The sequence below is a fragment of the Lolium rigidum genome, chromosome 5, assembly GCF_022539505.1.
Source record: "Lolium rigidum isolate FL_2022 chromosome 5, APGP_CSIRO_Lrig_0.1, whole genome shotgun sequence".
In the NCBI taxonomy this organism is placed as follows: domain Eukaryota; kingdom Viridiplantae; phylum Streptophyta; class Magnoliopsida; order Poales; family Poaceae; genus Lolium; species Lolium rigidum.
In genome coordinates this window covers 34,225,270-34,252,000 of record NC_061512.1, presented here as the reverse complement: position 1 = coordinate 34,252,000, position 26,731 = coordinate 34,225,270, and the positions used below count along the sequence as shown (strand labels likewise).

General features: G+C 44.6%; 3 protein-coding genes across 3 annotated transcripts; all 3 read right to left on the bottom strand.

Annotated features, from left to right (window-relative positions):
- Positions 1 to 359: 359 nt before the first annotated feature.
- On the bottom strand, positions 360 to 1,811 carry LOC124652362 (GDSL esterase/lipase EXL3-like). Its single transcript, XM_047191384.1, has 3 exons — positions 1,412 to 1,811; positions 1,116 to 1,246; positions 360 to 1,004 (listed from the first exon to the last, which is right to left on the bottom strand). The coding sequence occupies exons 1-3, from the start codon at positions 1,809 to 1,811 to the stop codon at positions 360 to 362; spliced, it is 1,176 nt and encodes a 391-aa protein (XP_047047340.1).
- Positions 1,812 to 7,648: 5,837 nt separating this feature from the next.
- On the bottom strand, positions 7,649 to 8,697 carry LOC124653141 (auxin-responsive protein IAA31-like). Its single transcript, XM_047192204.1, has 2 exons — positions 8,126 to 8,697; positions 7,649 to 8,028 (listed from the first exon to the last, which is right to left on the bottom strand). The coding sequence occupies exons 1-2, from the start codon at positions 8,695 to 8,697 to the stop codon at positions 7,950 to 7,952; spliced, it is 651 nt and encodes a 216-aa protein (XP_047048160.1). The 3' UTR covers positions 7,649 to 7,949.
- An 8,144-nt stretch (positions 8,698 to 16,841) lies between these two features.
- On the bottom strand, positions 16,842 to 18,104 carry LOC124653420 (auxin-responsive protein IAA31-like). The gene is made up of 2 exons (XM_047192485.1): positions 17,454 to 18,104; positions 16,842 to 17,330 (listed from the first exon to the last, which is right to left on the bottom strand). The coding sequence occupies exons 1-2, from the start codon at positions 18,017 to 18,019 to the stop codon at positions 17,252 to 17,254; spliced, it is 645 nt and encodes a 214-aa protein (XP_047048441.1). The 5' UTR covers positions 18,020 to 18,104; the 3' UTR covers positions 16,842 to 17,251.
- Between the last annotated feature and the right edge of the window lie 8,627 nt (positions 18,105 to 26,731).

Genomic DNA, 26,731 nt, shown 5'->3' with positions numbered 1-26,731 from the left:
TCGAAGAAAAAAAAGTGTTGCATGTCTTATTTTCCAGCCATGACAGATTATTGCTCCTGTTTTATTCCTACTCTAAAAGAACGTACGCAAAGCTACTTTTCATTTGTCGGCATGACGTGGTTTCTAGGCTTCTAGCACAAGTGAACATACGAACCTCTGTAAGACCCAAACTGTCGATGACAGCGATTATTCTGTTGCATGCATCAAATTGGTGCATCTCTTGTCTTCCAGGTCCCAGGAATTACATATTATTATTGCTCCTATTTTATTCCTATATCTAAGCTATCAAAATAATCTTACGAAACTATGGGTTGCTTGGTGCACTCTGAGGAAGGTTGGTTTTGAGGGAGGCTAGGTAGCTAGTGCATGTTTTTGAAGTATTTGTCGACGATCACGTCGATGATGACCTTGTATGCGGCCTCGGTGGGGTGGTAGCTGTCCCAGAAGATGTACTTGGAGGGGTCGGGGCAGAGCGGGCTGGCGAAGTTGCAGAGCACGGCTGCTGCGAGTCCGATGTATCCGCAGCATGCGTCCTTGCCGTTCTTGAAGCCGAGCGCGTCGTGCCTCTCGATCATGTCGGTGAAGATGCCGTAGAGGTCGATGTAGACGAGGGTGACGCCGGGGAGCTTGGCGTTGAGCGTGGCCATCTCCTGGCTGACCTTGCGGTTGAACATGATGGAGAGCTGGTTGCGGTCGGTGGCGCACTGCTTCCGGATCCCGCCGGCCATCATGCGCTGCGAGGGCAGGCAGCCGACGGGGGGAATCCCCGTGAGGGCCACCCTCTTGGCGCCGAGGTCGACGAGGGACTGGATGTAGGAGATGGCGCGCTTGACCAGGTAGTCGGCGTAGTTGGGCTCCGTGATACCGTCCGCGAAGGTGAAGTGCTCCACGATGTCGTTGCTGCCCCACACGAGGAGGTAGAGGGTCTTGTCAGGGATGGTGCCGCCCACCTTGGCCTTGTACTCCTGGAACATCTGCAGCTGCCGCTCCATCGTCAGCGCCGACTGCAAAACCAGTACACATGCAGAGTAATTGTCAGCGCGCTCGATCCATCGTTAATTTGGTTCGACATTAATTGTTATTCATTAATCTCGATTGGACGCAATTAGGGATACCATAGTCCTGCAGGTGGAGTTGTCGTAGCCGCTCCCCGCCGATGCGAAGCTCACGCCGGTCTTAAGCTCCTCCAGGGAGAGGTCCTTCTTCAGGTACGGCGGGAGCAGTTCCTTCACACCAAGTGCCGACGCTGCATTCAAAAAATATGACCATCATCTAACCTTGACACTTCTAGTATTACCAAGATAAATACTGCCAAAATATACTTGGTACGATAATCACACTCACTGGAGTACTATATAGTACGTAGTAGGATCTTTGCAGTAAGTGATGCGAAATTGTAGTACGTACGTACCTAGGAAATCTACGCTGACCTTGCCGTCACAGAACCTGCCAGTGGCCTTGTGCCCGGCAAAGTCCTTGCCGTAGGGCGGGAAGTTGGCCCTAACGATGGTTCTCACGTAGTTGTTATTGCCCGTGTCCGCCACCGAGTCGCCGAAAGCAAGGAGTGCCGGGAACTTGAGCGGGCCGGCCGCCGCCGGAGGCGACGCTCCCTTGGGTGGCCCTGTCAAAGGAGGCGTGGGAACCTTCGGCGGCCCTGCCGGCGGAGTCACGGGCGCCTTAGGCGGCCCCGCCGGCGGAGTCACGGGCGCCTTAGGCGGCCCTCCTGCGGTGGGAGGAGGCGCCGCCGCCAAGGCTCCGGCGAGAACAAGCAGGACGACGGAGATCATGGTCGGCACGCTGGCGAACGCCATGTTCATGACGGAGGGAGCGAGTTGTGAGCTACTACTGCTGGACGTACACCAGTCGAGAAAGTTGTGGTGTTCACTGCAATATATAGGCCGTGGCCACCACTCGTTTCACTGCTATATATGAACTGGGTGCGGCCACCACTCGTTTCACTGTGCGACTTCTTCGTCTCAAGGAAATGGCAGTTGCATGCAGGGTCATGAAGACTGACCCGGTGCTCTCGCCTGCATGTTCTTTCCAAGGCTTCCATTTGTGCAAGGATGCGCGTGATACCAAAATTTGGTCCAAGTCTTGAATATATCTAAGGCTGGTCATAGTGGGGAGTAATTTAGACTAGTAACATATGCCATGTTACTAGTCTAGGTTACTACCTTCGTAGTGGGTAGTAACTAATATGTGGTATCATGCATTGTATCATTTATTATGTTGTAGACTCATCTTGCCTTGAGGTGTGTGATGTTAGAGCAATTCCGTAAGTCATGACATGTCAGATGTTACCACCTCACACTCTTTCTTCATTTATTAGCATGTCATGTCACCAAAATGCCTTGAGATATGTGATGTTACTAGCAATGTTACTCCCACTATGAGCAGTCTAAGGGCAACAATGGGTGTTGTTACTTGTTAGCCAGCCTATTTGTCATACATGTCACTAGTAAGAAATATTAACATCTGAAAATCGACTATTCTTGCATTAAGTATCCATTTTGTATGGCCACATATATACTCGCGCATTTAATATCACAAAAGCATCATCAAGAGTGTTCTTGGTGGATCCCAATTATTAATTAGTCAACAAACAACATATGAATGTTACAACTGATTTAAACATGTTGATCTTGACAATAGCCACACATGTGTACATCAGGCGCATCTGATATGTAATGTGGGGAAAACTTTATCTAGTGTCCCTAACAATGAATGTGAATTAAAGTTGATTATTACTAGAAAAAAGTTATTTTATACAATTAAACAACATTTTAATAGAAAATATGAAACTAGTCATGAATATAATTTCCTTGCGCGTAGAGTCATGACCAGGTAAGGCACGAAGCTGAAGTGTTTGTTCATTTACTAAGACGACTATATAACCGGCGGTCCTCTTCTCCTCGTCCTCTCTATCAGCGATGAAGGCGGAGGCCAGTGCGGCGGACGGTGGGTGGCGAAGCCGGATGCAGTAGCAAGATGCTCGGCGTAGATCGAGGGTGTGTGGTGGGTCTAGCTCGGCACAAAAGATCCAACCTGTCTGATGTGTCACTATTGTGCTGCCAGTGGCAAATTGGTGGCAAGCCTGTATTTTTATAAAAAATAAAAAGGATATAGTAGTCGTGGGCATAACTGGGGCATGCTCCCAAAAATCGTAGCAGCGACGTGTCTGCACGTGACAAATAACAAATAGCAGTGTTGAGATACCAGTCGCGGGTGGGTGCCCATGACTAATAGCCAAAATTCACACGAGAGCAGTAGGCTTTTTCGTACTAGTTCTTGGAAGACGTACATTATTTCTCTTCACCTTGGTTCATCGACTAAGACCTTCAGTGAGTCATAGTCCTCAAACAAAGACTTGACACTAGGGCCGAAGACCGGGGTGCACCTTAACTGAGCATCAACAGGGTCTTTTCACTAACTTCCCGTAAACAGCGAGGTGGCTCCACGGAAAGCGGAGTCCTTAGCGCCGCCTCCATCCTCTCTTTGAGCATCAGTAGTGCTTGGTAAGTTGACACATATCTATGGCCATGAGGCATTGTTCCTTTTGTTTTTTCAACCATTTTTTGCAGGTATACGCTAGCAAAAGCTCTCACTGGATTTATGGACAAGCTGGCGATGGCAGAAAGGCGGCTAAATGGCGGGAAAGGGAAAGGGAACTCGAAAATATCACACACGGTTTAACTGAAAGAACGAGTCTACAAAGATCGATGATACATACATGATTCCCTCCAGACTTCGAGAGTAACCATTCGCGTCATATCACATACGCTTCCATTTTTGCAGACTGTGTGCTATGTTTTCTGTGTGCTGGCGGGTGGCGGGCCGGCAAATGGTTTGAAGTTTTGAGCATCACCGTTCTTCCACACAACACGCAAAAAGAGCCTTTCGTGTGCCATGGTGGTCCTTAAAGACCCGAACTGCTCTAGTGGCTTCTCGCAGCCTCCACTATCATTGCATTTAAGCCTGTGTCGCATGCATATATTTATTTTGATACTTTTACATCGGGAGCAAGTATAGGTCATTGAGGAAATAAAATTAGTTTGCCAATGTTTCCTTTAAGATTCCCACCTCATTGATATGAATATGGTGACGGACCCAAAACCATGACCATTGACCATTTTCACATGTATAGTATCGTAGTACACAACTCCAATGTAGGCTTTTCTTTTTAAATCAATATGGCAGGGGAAGCTCTACAATGATTTTTAGAAAAATAATAAGAAATCAAATCTACGTCCCTGAAAACTTGAACCTACACTAGTAGGAAAGAGGGTTTTGTTTTTTTTTTTTGCTCCAAAGAGCATTAGCAGCGGATTTGGCACGAACCGGTGCTAAAGGGGTTTACCCGGTTAGCCAATTTTTAGATTCTCAAAATTCCAAATTAAAATATGAAACCAGGAAGATTTTAGTTTTTTGCTAGAAATTTAGGATTATATCTATTTTTTATTTTTTAAAAAAATTAAAATTAATAATTGCATCCTGCATAAAGATTACTATTACTTTTAGCAAATTATAAGATTTTCAAATTTTCAGGTTTTAGGTTTGGCAAAAAAAATTAGAAAAATTAAAAAATTTGAAAAAAGTTAAAAATAATACAAATTATAAAGTTAATATTTATTTATTTATTAAAGATTATTATTATATCATTACTTTTGTTTATTAAAAGAATTATTTGAAATTCGGACAATAAAAAAATATGACATCGACCGACATGTTAATAGGATTGATAAGATACTACTATCACATACATACGCGCAAAACACTTGGATGCGGGACGGAAAGGAACTTGGAAGTTAAGCGTGCTATTGCTAGAGTAGTGGGAGCATGGGTGACCGAGCGGGAAGTTTGAGCACGAGTAAGTAATTGGACTAGAGATAAGGGTAGTTATAGACTAAACTTGTGAAATAACTAAAATATTAGAAATTCTGGAAAAAAAAAGAGGGAGTGAAAAATAATTCGAAAAAAATTACGTTAACGGGGTTCTATCGCGGCACCATTTTGGGGCGTTTTCCTGCCGCGGCAGACCCTTTAACACCGGTTTGTATTACGAACCGGTGCTAAAGGTCCTCTCGCTCGGGCGCCCGACAGCCGCCACGTGGTACCCCCTTTAGCACCGGTTCGCAACTGAACCGGTGCAAAAGGGAGGGCCTTTTGCACCGGATGCGTTGCACCGGTTCGGCATCCGGTGTATATGGCCCTTACCAACTGGTGCAAAAGCCCCATTTTTCACTAGTGCTAGGTGGCTAGATTGTACATCCACTTTCCCTAACCAAGTGAGTTAGGCTCACTTCTTAAATCGAACGTAGGTTGTCGCCCGCAAATAATTAATTTTCCAATGTGGAGCTCAACAAACATTAAATTAGAAATGTATGAGAAATTTATTTACTATGTGTGAACAATTCTTGTAATTTCTATGAATAAAAAAACATAAATATGTTTTTTTTCAAAAATTAAAATATTTAGAAATTTATATACACTTTTCATTTATTTAATATTATTTATTTTTCAAAATTAATATAAATCTTCAAATTTACATTTTTTTAGGATTCCTGAAATTTACATAAAACAATAAAGAATTAAAGATGTACGTGTGTAAGTGCCCTCACTAAGTAAGGCCCATACCCCATATGGAGGAGGCTTTAGGCCGTAACGGCCCCTACTAGGAACCCCTGGTGTACTGGCAAGCAACCGTATCTGGGCCTGTTGGGTTGATGTGAGCTTATTTTTCAAGTTCCAGCATCTGCAGAGGGTCAAGATAACGGCAGCAATTTCTCTAGTTGGCACATAGCTATAAATAATGGCATGACATGTTAGTTCTGGTTTTAGTCTTACCTTGGATGTAATTTACATCATAGTTCCCAGTAGTACTATTCGGATCCTCGTGTAATGCAAAGATTTTCATCTTCTTGGCATTGGCGACTTGCATATCATGTTCTAAATCGGCCTCTTTTCATCTGGTCTAGAACTTGTAGCTCCTCCTGGCTCAACATGGTTTGAAATTGCTAGGTGACAAGCACTACGTACTGTCAAATTCCCAGATTTTTCTGGCTGCTAGGCGACAAAGTCCTCTTGCGCTCTTGGTGAAGTCCGAATTTTCAGTATGGCCCATCCCCGGCTGGAATGCTTTATCAGTTGATGGTTCTTCTCATGAGGAAGGAAGGGCTGGTACGTCACACTCTAGATACTATATCACACCTAGTGCTAGCTGATTGCAATTCTGTGGTAGAGTAATAAAATCTCGAGTATTCTTCACAAAAAAAAAAAAAGCGCCCCAAATAGATGTTTGACATGCTAAACTAATATGAAAGCTGCTTACAGATCTCCCATTTTATTTTCCATACAAGTTGCAAGCATGGTCAGTTGAGAATCCATCAGAGACCAACCGAATTAGCTGCTGCCAACACATATGTTTGCAACAACACAACACAATGTGCAGAATAAGAAGCCTCAGCATCATCCAGCCTGTGGTTTTGCACTAACTAACCAGTCTGCATAGCCAGCAGGCAAGCAAGCAAGCTGCAGAAATAAATACCCTGATACCCTGCTCTAGTTGGACCTAACATCAGGAATTAATCATGCATGCAGGAAATTAGGATGAGATATCTCCACCAAGACAAGAACCCTGCATCTCATCTCCTCGCTGTGCTGATACTGTGCTGCTTCACGATCACATCTCATGGACCCTACCATTCCGGGCACTATGTTCTCCAGTACCCGAACCACCGGTACTACACCATCCTGGCCACAAGATATTGTTCTATCTGACTGGATATCAATTTCATTTTACATATCTCCCTGACCATCACTAGGCCATCTGAGCATGAGTACAAAAGAATTTGAAACTACTGTAATTGCCCTCTCCAATCACGGTAATGGAACTAAGAGGAGATTTTGCGAATTATGCACAAACTAAGAGAAGATAAGTCTGAGTGCAAGCTTTCTAGAACGTCAATTCTTCATGAACAGAGATGACCCAAGCTGGGATACAACTCTGCATACATTGGATCCTCTGTGTAATTGTAGTCTTGACCACAAACTTGAGTGTCATGTGCACCACATGTAGCCTGTCGGCCGGCCGGTGCATGTTACTGCTGAATGAATGGGTAGTAGCAGCAGCAGTGCTGCAGACACCCAGATTCAGCTTGCAAGAGGGTGGATGGGTTTGTCTCTTGACCAGCTTTGCTGTTCAATTAATTTCTTGACATTATTTTGACAAGTGGATCGTGTCAGTGACCCAATCTTGTTCCTGTTCGTCTCGGTTAGCTGCACGTTCAGAGTTAATTTGCTCCGGACAAAAAGAGCTTGGTAATAGAGGAGATAAACAATAATCATATTCGGACGCATTCACCGAGTAGTATACGTATTTACGGCGTCCTTTTGGATCTTGCAAGCTTTGTCTTACTCGTAATTTTGGAACCAATCTTATATAAATCATCTTGTTTACAATGTGATTCTGTTGAGGAGCAGAGGGGTGTCTGATTTTGGTCTGTTTGTAGCAACATTTTTGGAGAGCTGCCACAATGGAATCCAATCCCCTTAATTAGTCGAATGCTAACACATATGAGTGACATATTTCGTAAGATCCACATCACAAACACAGATACAGTATGAATGAAATTCTTGCGACCTTTGATAAAACTCAAGGGAGAGACCAATCAACCATTGACATAGCTTAAATGAGAAAGCTGTTTTTTTGTACAAACACACATGGAGATCCATTCAACTCGAACAAATCTCCACTCCTTTTGTGTTGCTAACACCTATTTCAAAGTAAAATGAAATAAAAAGAACTCCACTCGAATCTTGCATCTTCTTGTTTGCCTTGAAGCTAGAGACGGATGAAAACATGCCCAAAAGAACAAAAGAATCCTTGGTGTTGCACACATGCATCCATGGCATGTTTGCATACTTGCATGTTCTTCATAAGTTTCGTTTCACTCCTTTGAAGAGCCAAGGCCTCTTGCTTCGGATCCCTTCATGATCCTCATCCTCTTGCAGGTACTCATGAACATCCTGCAAATCAACAGAAAAATCACCATAAGACACCATACTGAAATTTCAAATTCGTATGAAATGATGAAGAAGATATATCTTGGATGCATGAACTTACTCGAAGGGCACGTCACCGACGAGCATGAGGTCGCCGTCCTTGTCCTCGTAGGTCACGGCGAAGTCGGACGGGTTGACACTAGAGGCGTCGCCGGAGAAGCCGAGGAACATGGCCTCCAGGGCCTCCCTGAGCTCGCGGTAACCCTTGTACATCTTGAGGTCGATCTTCCTCAGGTAGGGGGCCCCGTCCATGCTCACCTTCACGTACAGTGATCCTCCGCTGCCTGCTGCGGCGGGCGGCGCCACTACCGCTGCAACTGCAACCTCCTCCTGCTTCTTCTCAGGAGCAGGAGCGGACACCTTGCTCTTGGTGCTCTGCTGCTGGAAGCAGCTCTTCCTGTAGGACCTCACTGGCGGCCAGCCAACCACCTGAGCCTTGGCAGCCGGCGGCGCGGTCTTGGGCTCCTCCTCGCGGAGGTCGCCGGCGAGGGCGCGCTTGTTACCGACCCTGGGCGTAGACGGCGGGGTCGGCATCTTGTCCGACTCCTCGGCGCCCGGCAGGCCAAGCCTCAGCTCGGTCGCCTTGAGGTTCTCCACGTCGGCATGCACGTAGCTCATTGCGGCGGCTGCCATTTCCTTCTTTCACCGGGCGAGGTGGTTGCAACTTGCAAGGACGACGACGATGGTGAGAGCTCTTATTAGCTGGCTGTAGGTGAGTCGTGAGAGAGTTTGTGAGCTGTGGAGGTTCTCCATGGAAATGTTTTATAGAGCTCCAAGTAGTAGGAGAGAGAGCCGGGCGTGTGGTGCGCCCGTGTGAGAGGCTCTAACTTCACATGCTTCCACATGCACACGTACGTGCCACAGGCCACGCGCATGTGCAGCGTACGTCTACACACTTACCACAGGTAGCTGGGGTGGTTGCGGGGTAGGGTGCACACATGAGCCGCTTGCCGGCGTCGACCCGCGACAGGGCGGCCCAACCCGGACGAGGGCCCCTCGTCCCTCTCATAGGTGTGTACCAGAGATTTCTCGATAACCGATAACGGGTCTCGGACTACTCTCTTCTTGGTGAATCGGGTTAGCCGAACAATGATTACCAAATTCTCCCTCTGTTTATAGAAAAGGTGTCGGAGATTTATCTAAATTCGAATGTATCAATATAATAAAGATTGTTCAGGTATATTTAAATTAAGATAAACTTGCAACACCTTTTTATGAATAGAGATAGTATTTATGTACTCTAGGTTGAACCCCGTTAAGCACACAGAAATGATATCTGTACTTGTTTTGTTCCGAAAAAAATATCGTGATTTTAGTATACTACGAGAAGCACTATGGAACGGAGGAAGTAGTTAGTACTACAGAGTTCGACACGGATCGTTTGAGCTCTGCCTAGAGTCCTAGACGTACCCGTCATATGGAAGGCTCATCCAATCAGCAGTTCAGCACTGACGAAATTTAGCTGAATTAGATTAAGCAAGAGTATGTTCAAAAAAAAAAGCAGGGCTGCCGATGCCATGATTAGGATATGCTATCATTAGAGATCTCGGGGGAGCATCTTTGGCACATACAAAACTGTCTCCTCTCCTCCCCCAATAATAAGATATGTGTATGGAACAATGTAACATGGAGTATATGGGCAATTGTCTATTGCATGCTCTTCATCATCATATATCCCAGCATCTCTCTCCACTACCTTTTGTTTCTTCTTTTCCCTGCCCTTGCTACTTTTGCCTATGCAAAGCAAACTAGCTAGTGGGATCTTTGTTTAATTACTATCTAAAAGTATCCTTGCAAAGTGCATCGTTAACCACTTCGACTTTTTTGTTCATTGGAAACTGCAAAGTATTGTTAACTGCAGTGTTGGTGCCGCTCCTTTAACTAACCGATGCCTGGGTATTCTTTTTCTGGTGGGAGCAAGGTGGTCCCTTGCTTGAGCTAGATTAAGCTCTTTCGCTCTCTTTTTTTTAGCTTTGAGGAAATAAATTAAGCTTAATCTGGCCTATGGGATGTCATGAATGGTGGGCCCAGCTTGCGAAAACTCTGAAAGTAACTTTTTATACCGATTTATTACAGAATTTTTTGCAGCAATGTTTGTTTCTTCAGTTATGTAAAAGGGATTTCATGTAAGAAACATGAATGTCCAAATTAGTGTGATTTAACTGATTATGCAATTGTTAGTCAAATATGTCTAGGAGATCCATGGATAAGACCCATCAAAAGGGCAGTTCAGTAGATGTTCCAAAGATTGAAAAGCCACCATGTCCTACTTTGTTCCTACCATGACATTTTCTTATATATTGGCACCATCAATCAATCTATGCAAAGTGATCTCAAGTCTCATGTTCAGTGAACCAGTCTTCAGTAACTAACTAACTAAACAGCCTCGATTTGCTACATTTTGTAAATTAATTAATGAAGTAGCATCAAACTTAGATTCCCTGCAAAACATATTGCACCGAAATTTCGACCACCTTGTCCTTCCATTTGACTATCACCAATCAGGGGTACCCTATGTTCCTGCAACCTCCTACAATCACAAGCTAGAATAATCACCAAAGATTCTACCGAATACGCGGGAAAAAATAGTACATTTCTGGATTAATTAATTCCAAGCAAAACTAGATGGGTTTGAACTTAATTTGGGTCCTTTCACGTCTTGATCGATCTTTTATTTGGTAAAGTGCTGTCCATGTCTTCTGAAGTTTTTTGGATTCCAGATGGGGAAATATTTTGTAAATGAGTAGGAGTATATAAGTACAATGAATGATGCGGTTTTGAGTTGGGAGTGGACAAGAATCTTTTGGATGATCAAGTTCTGAGCCGGGGAATTAGGGCGGTGCCTGCACGTTTGACTGTTTGTTACATGCAGCTGCATGCTTGACCCGCTCCATATGCAATACTTAATTTATCTTTTGATGCTACGATCGCATCCAGTGCTACTGCACCGACTGAATGTTGCACCCTCCTTAAAATCTGTTAATTTTCATGTGATGAATATACGTATTAGATTGTAGATAGATTCTTCTGGGAATAACTAACGAACAAAACCCTTTTGCCTAACTAGTTTTGATGCCTTGTGTTCCAATAACCCCCTACATTCAAAAGACTATCAATTGAAACTTTTGCAAGTGTTTAGTCATACCTGTGGGCCGATCAATTAGTAGGTTTGCCCTTGTCATGAGTTAATTTAGTGGTCATGGACATAACAGCTGTAACATTACCAAATGAACTTTTCCTTGGCATGTTTACTACTATTCAATTGCCCCCTGTTTTGTTTGCTCAACCTGTTGGCCACAATATGCATACTATTTATATTGGTTTGGTGGTAAATACTCCCTCCGGCCCAAATTAATTGGCGTATCCATATAATATGTCTGGTACAAATGTAGTTTTGAGCTGCATCACTACGCCAATTAATTTTAGCATCACTTTTTCTTCGGCTGTCACCAACTTTGTTCAATGCTAGTCCCTAACCCATGATACTACAGTGTGTATACATGTAAATTTTAACATATCTAAAACATCTATTTATGAACAGAGTTAGTATAATTAATAACCCATATGGGTTTGGTTTGTATCCATGTGGGTTTATATCAAGCTAAGAGCATGTCTAACAGGCCCCGTATATTTTCGCCCCTTAAAACGCGAATAGAGGGCCCTGTATTCACTTTTCGCCGGCCAAAAACTCGTCCGAGCTAGCAGACCCCGTATGTCTAAACTGTAAAAGGGAATATTCTCAAATATGCCAAAAAAAAATCATCTTCTTCATCCTCTCCTTCTTCCTCCTCCGGCCACGACCACAGCCCCTGCCCAGCCCCCGGCCCGCCTCGTCCCGGCCGGCCCCGCCGCGCCGCTGCCGCGGCCGGCCCACGGCCGCCGCGCGCGCCGCCGGCCCACGGCCGCCCGCCGCCGCCCGCCAAGGCCGCGCCCGCGCGCGCGCCCGCGCCGCGCCGCGCCCGCGCCGCCGCGCCGGAGCTCGCCCCGCGCCGCGCCGGCCCACGGCCGCCCGCCCGCCCGCCGCTGCCCGCCAAGGCCGCGCCCGCGCGCCGCCCTCGCGCCGCGCGCCCGCACCCGCCCGCGCACGCGCCTACCTCGTGCCGCCGCCGCCCGCCATGGCCGCGCGCGAGCCACGGCCGGCCACGCCCGCACCGGCCGCGCGCCGCTCCCGCCCGGCCGCGTGCCCCCACGTCGGCCGCGCCCGCTCCGGCTGCCCCCACGCCGGCCGCGCCCGCTCCCGCTCCGGATGCCCGCCATGGCCGTGCCCGCTCCAATGGGCGTAGCGGTTGCTAGCTGAAATTTCAGCCCGCCAAAGGTGAGGGTTGGACCCGTATTCCCCTCCCGCCCCGCACAAGTAAGGGGCGACGACCCGCCCCGTACTCGAAAACAACAAAAAACGATGCGGGGGCCGTTTTTACGGGGCGTGCTAGACGGCCGGGTAGAGTCGAAACCCTCAAATCGGCGGTTATTATACGGGTTTGCCCCTTTTACGGAGTCTGTTAGACCTGCTCTAACCATGGTTGCATCTAGACATCTAGTGCTGTAGATGCATGTATGGGCAATGACCGTGACCGATCCATCTAGTGACAAGTGAGATGTCTGTTTCTGCAAATTTAAGTAAATTTTCCCAAGCTAGCTAGCTGGGTTGGAGCCCATGCATGTCAATGTCGATCAAAATCGCACGTACGCACTACGGGAGAATTGCCGTACGCCGACGGCCAGGCGATGTGCCGACGGCCAAATGTCGGGGCCGTCGGCACAGTAGCTTCCGGAGCGTGGCGACGAGGATGACCGTCGGCGTTAAATTAGCCGTCGATGCAAGTTGGATGTGCCGACGGTCACCGTCGGCACGGTCTCCGGCCGTCGGCACGAGACCAGTCCGGCCGTCGGCACAACATTTTTTTCCCTTTTTTTTCCACTACAGACCTGTGCCGACGGTTTAACCGTCGGCATAGCTTTTTCCTATTTCTCCATGGCAGTCTTCAAAAAAGCATAACTAAATCATTCTAACTGAAAAAAATAAGTATAATATATCAAATTTTGCAGAAAAACAAGATCTTTCATAGAAAAATATCAAAAATGGAATATTCGGATATCTAAATAAATTTTCTTAGAAATAAACTATAATGTTCGAGGTTTCATGGCTTTCACACACGCCAAAAATGAAAAATGGTCGCTCGTGGGTCGGATTAGAAATCCACGTCTGGGGTATTGCTTACCATCCTAGGGCCCACACACGTACCAAATATGACCTCGTTTCGGCAAATTATGTCATGCCGAGGCCGTTTCCCACCTCATTTCCCCTGAAATCCATAGAACCCCGGACGTGATAGCTCTTTTCGTGAAGGATTTTCCAAAATAATTGCCACATCCCAGTTTTGACAAACGGAATAGTTACTATGATATATAAAATGACACCACGCGGCTCCGTGGGATTTTTTTGACTTCGTTCAAATTGCCATCTGGCCAAAACAGGCCCCCCAGGACATGCGGTATCGCCATACCGGGCGTGTGGGTGCACCCATTCGCGAAAAAACTAAACGGACAAAAATTAGCACATATAATGATGCGTCGTAGAACTAAAAACATTTTTTCCGGAATTTCTGGAGCGACGGATAGTTGAGCCCTAGTTCAAATCCGGTCAGTTTACAGCGGATTCGGCGGGACACCGCCGGAAGCCGCATGGGTTCCCAAAAAGCTAATACGTGCACATGTCATGTGATAGATGGTGCGTAGGTGGTCTACTATCATCGCACGGAGGTTTCACGTCATACTAAAATGCGCCTCATGTAGCTGCTTCACAAATAAAAACCGTTTGGGCACGCTAAAAATGAAACGATGGTCGCCCGTGGGTCGGATTAGAAATCCGCACCCGGGCTCTTGCTTCCCATCCTAGGGCCCACACACGTGCCAAATATGACCTCGTTTCGGGAAACTATGTCATGCTGAGGCCGTTTCCCACCTCATTTCCCCTGAAATCCATAGAACTCCGGACGTGATAGCCCTTTTCGTGAAGGGTTTTTCAAAATAATTGTCGTATCCAAGTTTTGACAAACGGAATAGTTACCATGACATATAAAATGACGCCACGCGGCTCCGTGGGATTTTTTGACTTCGTTCAAATTACCATCTGGCCAAAACATGGCCCCCGAGACATGCGGTATCGCCGTACCGGGCGTGCGGGTGCACCCATTCGCGAACAAACTAAACGGACAAAAATTAGCACATATAATGATGCGTCGTAGAACTAAAAACACTTTTTCCGGAATTTCTGGAGTGACGGATAGTTGAGGCCTAGTTCAAATCCGGTCAGTTTCCAGCGGATTCGGCGGGACACCGCCGGAAGCCGCATGGGTTCTCAAATAGCTAACGCGTGTACATGTCATGTGATAGGTGGTGCGTAGGTGATCTACTATCATCGCACGGAGGTTTCACGTCATACTAAAATGCGCCCCATGTAGCTGCTTCATAAATAAAAACCGTTTGGGCACGCTAAAAATGAAAAGATGGTTGCCCGTGGGCCGGATTAGAAATCCGCGTCCGAGGTCTTGCTTCCCATCCTAGGGCCCACACACGTGCCAAATATGACCTCATTTCGGTAAACTATGTCATGCCGAGGCCGTTTCCCACCTCATTTCCGATAAAGTCAACCAGATTTAAACTAGAGGTACTTGATCTATTGCTCATGATTTTTGGGTAAATTAAATTGTAGGTTCAAAATATGATATGGATGTCATATTTGTATTCCTCTCATTTTTCTGATCAATTTAGACATATTATTTGCCAAATTCGTATTTACTGAAATTAATTATTCCATATTAAATAAAAATACAAAAATGAAATCATTTAATTGTTTTTCAAATTCTATATTATTATTATTTATATATATTCATTGTTGTTTACTTAAGTAATTGTTTAGATTCAAAAATATAGAGATGTGGCATCACGGTCAAAGGGTTAATATGATTGATATGGTAGTATTAACAACAAGGGTGTCATTTCTTTCATGGAAGCTCATCCGAAGAGAACCAAGAAGTTAAGCGTCTATGAGGCAGGGAGTAGTGTGAGGATGGGTGACCAACTGGGAAGTTTGACTACAGGTGCAATTTGACCTAATATTAGGTGTACTAAGTGTAAGTGTGATTGTGAAAGATTAACAAGTAAAAAAGAATAAGAAAAAAATTGGAAAAAAAAATATTAAAAAAAACATAATTTGAATCTTTTTTCAAAAAAAATTTGAAAATTTTAAAATACTATGCCGACGGTATAACCGTCGGCACAACAATCTATGCCGACGGCTAGTCTGTGCCGACGGTGATCGGGCAGTCCCCGACCAGAACTATACCGACAACGCTACGCCGACGGTCACCGTCGGCACAGCCTATGCCGATGGCCTTCTTTGCTGTGCCGACGGCTGGCAGCCGTCGGCAGACTGGAGCTCTCCCGTAGTGACGTGTGCGTCCTGTTAAGACGTACTACCAGTTATAGGACGGAGACAAGCGAGCGTGCGTGAGTGAGTGGGCGCGTACATTGTTCCCCCACACACACGCTCGCTCACTGTCACGGATCAGAACATTGATTTTGACACGCTCCAGCACAGGCGACAGGCTTCCATCCAGGCCGCATCTGCACTTCACAGAGTCGACAGAGTTGGGTAGCGTCTAAACAGCATAATCATATATGGATTTTGCTTATGGCTAGGGTTTAGATACAGTCCAGAAAGTTTTGTTCAGCTTAAGTACAATTCGTCTCACCAGAGACAGCATTTTCCAGGGAACTGGCCCCATGTTCACAAACATGACCAACCGTAGTGTAATCTTGACCTGAGTTCAAATCTTCACGGATGTAAATTTACGTTTCTCTTTATATTTGACGCTCGGGCTGAATCTGATACTTATGCAATTTATCTTGAGAATTATGTTTTAATCTTCATCAAGATTAGAAATCTTAGTGCTCATATTTAATAGATGTGTGCAACTCTACTTGGTGTAGAGGCCGAAAAGTGAAATTTTCCCTATTTTTAGAAAATGTCCCCCCCGTCGCTCACGTCTAAGACAAGTCGGGGGCGATCTTCTTCCCAACCCTAGCACCCCCGAGTGCATTTCCTCCCCCGTGCCACCGCTGGAAGAAGGTGCTCGGCAGAACCCGGGTGTCTCCTTGCGACATCCTCAGATTTTTGGGCGGCGGATATGGGCGGGGTGCGGTGATGCGCCAGGCGACATGCTTCCATCTAGACTGCATCTGCACTTCACAGAGTCGACAGAGATGGGTAGCGTCTGAATAGCTTAATCTATATATGGTTTTTTGCTTATGGATACCGAATTACCTAGGGGTGGAAACGGATCGGATGCGGATCGGATAGTGCCCTTCCCATATCCGTTTCCATATTTTCAAAACGAATATGGATGCGGATACGGATGTTGCCGAATACGAATTTGGAGCGGATGTTACTCGAATACGAATACGCATCGGATGTTTTCTCAATTCGGAGCGGATACGAATATTAGGAAATAATAAATTCATGTCTTATAATGAGCCAACTATAGAATGGTAGAGAGATAAATATACTGATATAATGCATAGTAGTTTCAAATGAAATGACATAAAAGACCATTTGGCCCATTTGTTAGTTTCTCTAGGTTAGATAATTGGCATATTGGGGTCGAATTACTAAAATTGGCTGACATAATCTTATTCAGATACGGATATATCCGTTTCCATATCCACATTTGCTTCAAAATTCAATACAGTACCATATTGGTATTTGCTTTTTGTAAAACGGATCTGGATATTTACCATATTCATTTCTACAGACGTCCGGATTCGAATATTACCACTTTCATTTTTAATTTTTCGAATACGAATATCGGATAATACGGACTATCCACTACTAATTTCCACCCCTAACTATGTGGCATACGGCGGCAAGGTCGGTTACATGATCCCGCATCCTTCTAGGCTTCTAGCCTAGGGCCGTACGTCCTTTGGCTGGGTGAACGGTGGGTGCACACGAGTGCGGTGGTTCATCCGATCTTGGCACGACTTTAGATGGCTGGCCAGATTCGATCTTGTGAGACATCGGTGGGTTGATTCTTTCTTTCAAACGCTCCGGTCTTCGCCTCTACGGTGGTTAGTGGGCACCCATCCTGCATGGTGGTTGCATGTTCTACACAGGATAGATTCCAGTTCACTCTTTTGATGATCCTAGGCCTCTGGCTTCGGATCCCTTCATGATCCTCATCCTCTTACAAGTGCTCATGAACATCCTGCGAATCATCGAAAAAATCATCATAAGACACCGATGTTTTAAAACTCAAATCAATCATCAATTCATGATCGAGAAGATATATACAGCTAATATGTACTGTATCTTGGAGGAATGAACTTACTCGAATGGTACATCGCCGACAAGCATGAGGTCGCCGTCCTTGTCCTCGTAGGTGACGGCAAAGTCTGACGGGTTCACGCTGGCGGCGTCGCCGGAGAAGCCGAGGAACATGGCCTCGAGGGCCTCCCTGAGCTCCCGGTAGCCCTTGTACATCTTGAGGTCGATCTTCCTCAGGTAGGGGGCTCCGTCCATGCTCACCTTCACGAACAGTGAACCGCCGCTGCCTGCCGCGGCAGGTGGCGCCGCCGCCACAACGGAGACGGCGACCTCCTCCTGCTTCTGGACCTCTGCAGGCGCGGTCGCCTTGCTCTTGCTGCTCGACTGCTGCTGGAAGCAGCTCTTCCTGTAAGACCTCACCGGCGGCCACCCAACCACCTGCGCCTTCGCGGCCGGCGGCGCGGCCTTGAGCTCCTCCTCGTGGTGGTCTCCGGCGTGAGCGCGCTTGCTGCCGGCCCTGGATGTCGGCATCTTGTCGGTCTCCTCAGCGCCCGGAAGGCCGAGCCTCAGCTCAGTAGCCTTGAGGTTCTCCACGTCGACATGCGCGTAGTCCATGGCGGTGGCTGCCATTTCCTTCTTCTCCGACGAGGTGGTCTCAACTTGCAAGCTTAGAACGATGATGATGATCACTTGGTCAGAGTTCTTCTCAGCTGACTGTAGGTGGGTTGTGAGCTGTGGAGGTTCTCCCATATGGAAATGTTTTATAGAGCTCCGACGGTAGGCCAACGAGCCGGGGCCGGGCATGCGGCGCGCCAGTGTGAGGCTCTAGCTCCACATGTGGCACGATCCATGTCCACGCGCACGTCCAGATTTACAGCAGGTAAAATGCTTGCTTGGTAGGAATAGGATGCTGGTAGGAGGGGTTCGCTATGGTCGACCTACCACACAGCGGGCCGATCAAGCGGACCCAGTAGCTCTTATAGGTGCACTAGAGAGATATCTTGGGTAATTGATAATGGGTCTTGCACTGCTCTGAATCGGGTTATCAGTCGAAATTTGATGATCTTAGATAAAGTAAGTACATTAGTGATCAATTAGTAAGCACCTCCAAATAATAGGTAGTGGCTGCAACCGGGTTGAGACCGGACACGGATTCTTTGCGCCTTACGTAAACCCGTCATCGAAGGTCTGTCGAATCAGCACTGACGAAATTTAGCTTAATTAGATTAAACAATATAGTTGTGTTAAAAAAATCAAGGGTGCCAATGCCATGATTAGGATGCTATCATTTGAGATCTTGGGGGAGCATCTTTGGATAATACAAAATTGTCTCCTCTCCTCTCCCCAATAGTAAGATATGTGTATGGAACAATGTAACATGGAGTATATGAGCACTTGTCTACTACATGCTCCTCATCATCATCATATATCCAGCCCTGCATCTCCCCCCACTACCTTTTGTTTCTTCCTTTTCCTGCCCTTGCTTCTCTTGCCTATGAAAAGCAGGCATAGTGGGAGCCTTGTTTAATTAGTCCAAAAGTTTCTTTGCAAAGTGCACTGTTAACCACTTCGCTTTCTTCTCGCTGGAAACTGCAAACTATTGTTAACTGCAGAGCTGGTGCCGCTCCTTCAACTAACTGATGCTTGCATATTCTTTCTCTGGTTGGAGCAAGGTGGTCCCTAGTTTGAGCTAGATTAAGATATTTCCATCTCCTTTTGTTTGCTCTGACGAAATAAATTATGCTTAATTTGGCCTATGGAATATCGTGGATGGTGAGCCCACCTCAGAAAAAGCTCTAATATATCTATTTTGTTTTGGTTTATTAAGGAAATTTATTCTTTCTCAATATTGAACCAAGCCCTTTTTCGGTTATGTGGTACTTGAATCCATGTAAAAACTAGAACCTTTAACTAGATGGGTTTATTCCAATTTATTATGCAACTGTTGCTGAAATTGTTTACTAGAGTGATTACAGGAGGGATCTATGGAGAAAGCCCATCAAAGGGCAGATCAGCAGATGATGTTCCCAAGATTTAAATATAAAGCCACCATGTCCAACTTTGTTCCTACCATGACATTTCCTTATACATTCCCACCATCAATCAATCTATGGAAAGTGATTTGAATTCTCATGTTCAGTAAACCAGTCTTCCCAACGGCAACTTAACTAAGTAAGCAGCGTCGATTTGCTACACCGTGTTAATTAACGAAGTAGCATCAAACTTGATTCCCTGCCAAACATTGCACCGAAATTTCGAATACCGTGTCCTTTTATTTTGACCACCGTGCATCTCTCCCCAATAATAGGTACCCAATGTCCCTGCAACTTCCTACAATCACAAGCTAGAATAATCACCAGAAGAATCTCTCGAAATAGCTGGGGAAAAATAAATGGGCATGTCTTGATTAATTAATTCTAAAATAAAACTAGATGCAACAAGCTAACCATGAGGTCTGAACTTACTTTGAGTCTCCATACATGTCTTGGCAACATTTATATTTGCTCAAGTACTGTCCATGTCTTGTGAAGCTTCTTGGATTCCGGATGCAGAAACATTTGGTTAATATATAATTAGGAGCATAAGTATACAACGAATCATGAGGTTTTAAAATTGGGTGTAATTATGTAGTAGACAAGAATCTTTTGTATGATCAAGATTTGAGCCGGAGAATTAGGACGGTGCCTGCACGTTTGACTGGATGTTGCATGCATTTCCATGCTTGACCCACTTCATATGCAATAATATTTTATTTTGATTATGATGATATGATCGATCCAATAATACTGCACCGACTAAATGTTGCACCCTCCTTGAATTCTGTTAATTTTCATGTCACGATTATATATACGTATCAGTTTGTAGATAGATTCCTCTAGGATTAACAAATGAACAAAGCTTCTGCCTAGCTAATTTTGATGCCTTCTGTTGCGATAACCCCCTACATCCAGAGGATTATCAATTGCAAGTACTCATACCTGTGGGCTGTGGGCAGGTCAATTTGTAGGTCTCCTCATAAAATGAATTTATCCCGTGATCATGGACTTAAATATAACATCGCCAAATGAACTTTTGCTTGGCATAATTATCGTCTGCACCATACGATCCAGCATGCATGTTCACCACTCACGTACTACCTATTGTTTTCTATTCTCAACAAGTTGGCCACTATATGCATTTTTTCAATAAACTGTATGTACTAATATCGTGAAGATACCAACTATATATACACAGCCTCTGCACCAATAAGATGCCTAAAACATTTAGGATGTACACAGCCAGAAGTAAAATAAATGAAGACAAAAAAAGATCCCATCGCACTGATCAAACACTCGCAACATCAAAACTCTACACCGCTACGAAAGATAAAACCCGAACTAGAAAAGAGAATTTCCTAAAACAACGTCACCAAGAAGGAAACGATGCACAAGCGTTGTCATCGCCCTAGATCGAAAATCTTATGTTTTCACTCTGAAAAAAGTCTTAATCTATTATATACTAAAAACACAATACGGATGTCTAAAATAAAGACACCACGTTAATCCACATCATTAGAATTATTCTAACTGTTAGATCTATATTTTACGGATAGGATTAAACAAGGAAAAAATAGTTACGTACATAACTGTGTAACCATGTTTGACACGTTTAATAAAAAAACATATATATCAATATGAAAGTAAAATCACGTATCATGCATGTAAGATGTGAAAAGGAAGGAGCCCCCAAAAATTGATCGACCGGCTAGACGGAAAAAATCATGAATCATGCATGTAAAACGTGAAAAGGAAGGAGCCCCAAAAATTGATCAACCGGCTAGACTGAGAGAAATCACGTACCATGCATATATATCAGTTTGGAAGGAAAATCATGTACGATGCATGTTGGACGTGAAAGGGAAGGAGTAAAAAATAAATTGATCCGCCAGGCTAGATGGAGAAATCACGTACCATGTACAGGATGAAAAACACGTATATCTAGCTATAGGATCCAGATTCGTTCAATAGAAACAAAACATTATGTTTATTAGACATTAAAGCAAAATACATTGACCGAAAATAGAGACATCATACTACAATTATTTGAATAATCGATCTTAATTTTAATGGTTAAGATTTATAGCAAAAAAGATATTACGTAAACTATAAACATGTACATCCTGTCACGTCGGTGAAAAATTGACCATTAAAATTAAACACGTAAATTAAGTAACGATGTATATCTATCTCAAGCAATTACAAAGATGAGATATGTCTCCACGTGGGAAAGGCACAAATTTTCTTATAAGAGGGGTACCGGTTGAATAGGGAAAGAAACTACTCAGATTTAATTTTACAATCCCACGAGACATGTACGTAATGGTCCATGCACAATATTTCAAGATATCTTTTTTGCTGCCAATCAGTCCTGTAGTCCTTATCTCTCCCAACTTCCATAGTGTAGACATTCCAGATTTCTAAATGCATCTTTCCCGGGCTCCGATTCATGGTCACAGAAAAAAAAATCAAAAGATGCAGCTCGAAGCAATCGGAATAAGCAACACAATCAGGTAAACAAGAGACGTTCAGATCGATCGGCAAGGGTGATCGCTATACTATTTGAAATCCATTTCTAGCTATATGCTTAGACACAAGTATTTAAAGCCAGATTAGAAGACTTCCCATCGTGATATTTATTCCGCAGATATCTCTATAGATAAATTATACCAGCTCGAATATAAGTTGCGGCACACTAAACTTTCGAAGGCTAGATAATTCAACACACACCGCAGTCCGCAGAACATAGTGATGGTAGGTGATCCAGCAAATACACATCAAGAAGGTATGACAACAGTTTGACAATTTGTTTAAGGATTATTTTTGGAAACTACCAAAATTTCGCAAATGTCGTAAAAAATGTAAAATTCTGTAGGATATATATGTTTAAAAATGGAAAAAATTTAAGTTTAGGTTTTAAACTATTTTAACAAAATTAAGTATTGGTCTTTGGAGTCAAGCACGCCACTTAATAGAAAAGTGCAAAAACACTACACAATTACAATAGATCTTAGTTAGTGAAAATACATATATTTGTGCTTCAAAAAATACATATATTTTTGTAAACCCTTATACGTGTGATTATTTTTAAGTTTGTTCAAAACTACCTTTTCTCACCCTTTGCTAGAAACCGCTCATTTTGTGAATTTGGTCCACAATTTCACTATCGTTCCAACAAAATAATTTCCCATGGGACTTTGTTTCTCTTTCAACTTAGGAGGCAGCTAATTAATGGACCGATTTCTGCAGGGCTTAGAAAAATACTAAAAGCGATTTTGGATGTCCATCTAGCTGGAAAATTGGTTCAAATACATGATGAACAATGTAGCTCTAATTCTACCACTCTAATTCTACATGATGACCAATGTAGCTCTAATTCTACCATCTAGCTGGAAATTGTTCAAATACATGATGAACAATGTTGATACCAGATGTACTTTGGGTCTACTATATGTCATCGATGTTCTAAAAAGAATTTAGAGCCAAACCTACCTTAACTTTCATGCATGCAAGTCCTAAGAAATGAAATCAAACCAGCGAGATTCAAATAAATTAGTCGAGTCTATAGATTATCATTGGACTCATCTTGGATTTTTTTAATGCTATACTTTATAATTTATCCAACCATATTCATACCATAAACAATGTGATTTAAAAAAATCTGACTATAAATAATATAGAGTTTTGTAGTAAATATATCAAGCGTGGATCTTCATGGAAACATATTAAGTACGGAACTTCATGAAAGTTTATTCTCATAATATAAAAAAATGAAAGTTAAGAAGTTGTCACCGCATTTGCGAGGGCCACTGTGCTAGTTCACAAAACAATGTCTTAGACAAGGCCATTGCCAAATACAACCAATAAAGGCTAGACATTGGGTTTTCACCATAGAAATCGTGACTCGGTACTCGACGAGCTCTAACAAAAAAATGCAGTCCTCTTGTGCTGCCACTCCTGCTTGTCGAGGACACTGCTACAAGTCAACAAACTCCCAACACACATGAATGGAGTATGTGTAGCATAGTCTTCATTGCATCCAATACACCTCTCCATTGTAAGTATAAGACCTCCGTGGTGACCATGACTTTGTCCACCTCTATCAATACAATGGTAATCTTTTTTTAGACATGTCACATGGCATCGATAATAGAGAAAAGCTTCACGCTGCGCCCTCATGAAGTTGTAGTAGCTGAAAATATGAGCATGCACATCACTTTTTATCTAGATATCCAGGGGTGCCAGGTTCCTATCAGTGAAGATCACCGATAGGAAAGACCGGAACTCGTTAGTGGCTAGATAGAAGAGGGCATAGCAAGAAGAGAACTAGGGCCAAACCACCATTATTAGGTCCAAAACAACAACTCTCACACCGCCAGCAAGCTCCCTTGCGCACCGTCCGCTCCAATCCTGACCGGCATCTCGTAGACTTGGCCAACAGCGAAGAAGGCGACCATCGCTGCCCGAAGCCTGCACCCGTTGGCCTCGCGACTTCATGCATGCTCAAGGAAATGCCACCACCATGTCGTCGATGCGGAGCCCCACATCCAACCCAACGCCACAAGACCACGTCACTGCGCACCCTCGCCTAGCTTCATGTCCTGGCCGGCAAACGTATTGTCATCTGCCATGGGAGGACCACCATCATCTACAGGGGCTGCCTCAGCGGCTTCCAATCTTCGCCGCCTTCATGTCCCGCACCGTCTGGGGTGACGCATTGCCGCGACCAAAGGGCTCCCCACGGGGGAGAAGCCGCCAACGTCGTCCGGAGGGCTTTGACCGGTGGCGTCCTCCGGGCAGTGGGCGTGACGAGCAAGGAGGGGCTGGGGCGGCGACGACGGTTGGGGTTTCCGCCCGAGCCGCACCAGAGCGGCGCAGGGCCTCTCCCGTGAGAGACCCTTTTCAACAGATTTGCTTCGTGATCGTGCTAGTCAGAGTTGCAACATGGGTTGCAGTTGAGATTTGATAACGCCATCTAAGTAAGGACGGAATTAGTTTTCAGTCGACTGACAACTAGTCAAACCCATATTTCTTTGGTGGTAAATATAGTACTAAGAACAGTATATCAGATGGGTTTGGTTCTTAATTAAGCATGTGTGTCTCGGTCAAGATGGACCAGCAAAAGCTGATCTAGTACTGTAGATGCATGCATATGGATGGGCGATGACCGTGATCGATCGGCGCGGTGACAAGTGAGATGTCCGTTGCCGCGAATTTAACAAGTCTCTGCAAGCTAACTAATTAAGCTAGGTTGGTGCCCATGCATGTCAATGTCGCACGTACGTGTGCGCCCTGTTAAGACCTACCAGCAATAAGACACGAGCGCGTGCGTTCGTGTGCTTGCACCCACTCAATCGTTCACTGTCACGGATCAGAAACTTGATCTTGACACGCTCCAGCACAGGGGACAAGCTTCGATTAAGACCTGATCTACACTTGGCAGAGTCGAAAGAGACCTGGGATATATATTTTGCTAATCTAAGTACACGTTTCGTCTAGCCAGGGACAGCATTTCTCAGGACTGGCCCCACGTGAGCACGGAGTTCGTCGACGATCACGGTCGATCATAGTGTGTGTATTTGGACGGCCATTAATTTGATTATATCCCTTGCAAGAGGAAACGACTCTAACAGAAAAACGGTGTAGCTTTAACTATTTAGACGACATTCACGCAATCACTGGAATGTAGCCCAATGGGTCGAGCTAGGGATCACCGAGCATCTTTCATGATGAAGCAAGAATTTTTACAGTCAAAAATTCGAAATACATCTTACCTACTGGGACGGATGGAGTAAAGATCAACGATATGAATAACTAGTTTTGAAGTTTGAATACTTTCCCAGAAAATTATGTGCACTATATATGCTGAACTTCTGGAACAACTTGCTTATGTGATCGTGCATGCATGGGAGAGAGCAAATTAGGTTTTTAGAAGTCGCTCTGCGCGTGAGTGATCTTGTTTTTCATCACACATGGTCTACCCATGTTGGGCGATGGCATTGCCGTTGTAGAACCGATGCAATAACAAACTATTTCAAAAATCCGAAATAATAGAGAGGGTCGGTCATTTTACTCTAACACTTATCCTCACGTATATGCTCATTTTTCTTTAGTCTTAATGTGCATGGAGGAAATGGGGTAAGGTCGCAATATATTTATTGCTTAGTTGGGTATTGAACCCTGAATCTTTGGTTGTAAGTTGTAGAGCTATATACACTAGAAGTCCCACAACTTGTCTTCAACGTGCAAATTAGTCCCACAACTTGAAAAGTGTGATCCCACGGTACCACAACTTGCGTGGAAGGAGCAAACAGGTCCCAAATCCATCAGAAGCCAACACGTGGCATTGTAGCTTTTGCAAATAGACCCCTCCATATTTTTCTCTGGCCCAATTGACCTTGGTGCTGCATCACCATGTGGATCCCACCTGTCAGTTGGAGGAAGAAACAATTATTAAATTAAAAATCGTGCAGGCGGGGATTCGATCTACGACCAAGCAAATCCTACCTGACGCACCTGCCAACACAACTAATACTACTTTGTACTTACTAAAAGTAGAATACGTTATTAATACACAATGAGCAGCACAAGGCCATCACGCACGATACCATGCTCTGGCCTCTGCGCCATGAGTTGCCCGCTGTCGCGTACGTACTACTGCTGGGTATATGTTTAGAGCATCGGAAACGCGAGAAACTGTACGTGGCTACTGCCGGTGTGGTACGCCATGAATGCGTCTCAAACGTACGGGGCTCCAACATGCATGACTAGTCTTGTTGGCGTCATTGAGTCTCGAGAGTACCGGGTGCTTATTCCTCTGCCATCTCTCCAGCGGTCCGGCACATTTTAGACGCGAAAAGTAACCGCACGCGTCCATTTGCGTCGGGTCGAGAACGCGGAAATGGTTTTTGGATCACGATTGTATGATTGCGTTTGAGGGTGTCTCAGCGTCTCGATTTTTTTGTTATTTTTATTAATGATAGAGATACATAGTCAGCAAAAATATAGAGGGGTCTTTTTGCAAAAGGTACAACGCCATGTGTCAGCTTCTTATTCATTTGGGACCTGTTTGCTCCATCAATACAAGTTGTGGTACTGTTGGTTCACGTTTTGCAAGTTGTGGGACTAATTTGCACGTTGAAGACAAGTTGTGGGACTTGTAGTGTATATAGCTCTAAGTTGTATGTACCTAACAGATTGTGTCCTAGTGGAAAAAGAATACACATTACATTTATGTTTCAACACTGGCCCTCTAGTTTAGACGTGAGTTTGATGTAGACCACGAAATCTTTTTCTTTCAATGCCT

What these genes read in the sequence shown, in the direction of transcription:
- LOC124653141 (XM_047192204.1), bottom strand. Translation starts at nt 8,697, where the DNA reads ATGGCAGCCGCCGCAATGAGCTACGTGCATGCCGACGTGGAGAACCTC. An exon ending in GTCGGTGACGTGCCCTTCGA is followed by an intron (nt 8,029 to 8,125) that starts GTAAGTTCATGC and finishes GTTGATTTGCAG; the next exon opens with GATGTTCATGAGTACCTGCA.
- LOC124652362 (XM_047191384.1), bottom strand. Translation starts at nt 1,811, where the DNA reads ATGGCGTTCGCCAGCGTGCCGACCATGATCTCCGTCGTCCTGCTTGTT. An exon ending in GGTCAGCGTAGATTTCCTAG is followed by an intron (nt 1,247 to 1,411) that starts GTACGTACGTAC and finishes TTTTGAATGCAG; the next exon opens with CGTCGGCACTTGGTGTGAAG. An exon ending in ACTCCACCTGCAGGACTATG is followed by an intron (nt 1,005 to 1,115) that starts GTATCCCTAATT and finishes CTGGTTTTGCAG; the next exon opens with TCGGCGCTGACGATGGAGCG.
- LOC124653420 (XM_047192485.1), bottom strand. Translation starts at nt 18,019, where the DNA reads ATGGCAGCCACCGCCATGGACTACGCGCATGTCGACGTGGAGAACCTC. An exon ending in GTCGGCGATGTACCATTCGA is followed by an intron (nt 17,331 to 17,453) that starts GTAAGTTCATTC and finishes GATGATTCGCAG; the next exon opens with GATGTTCATGAGCACTTGTA.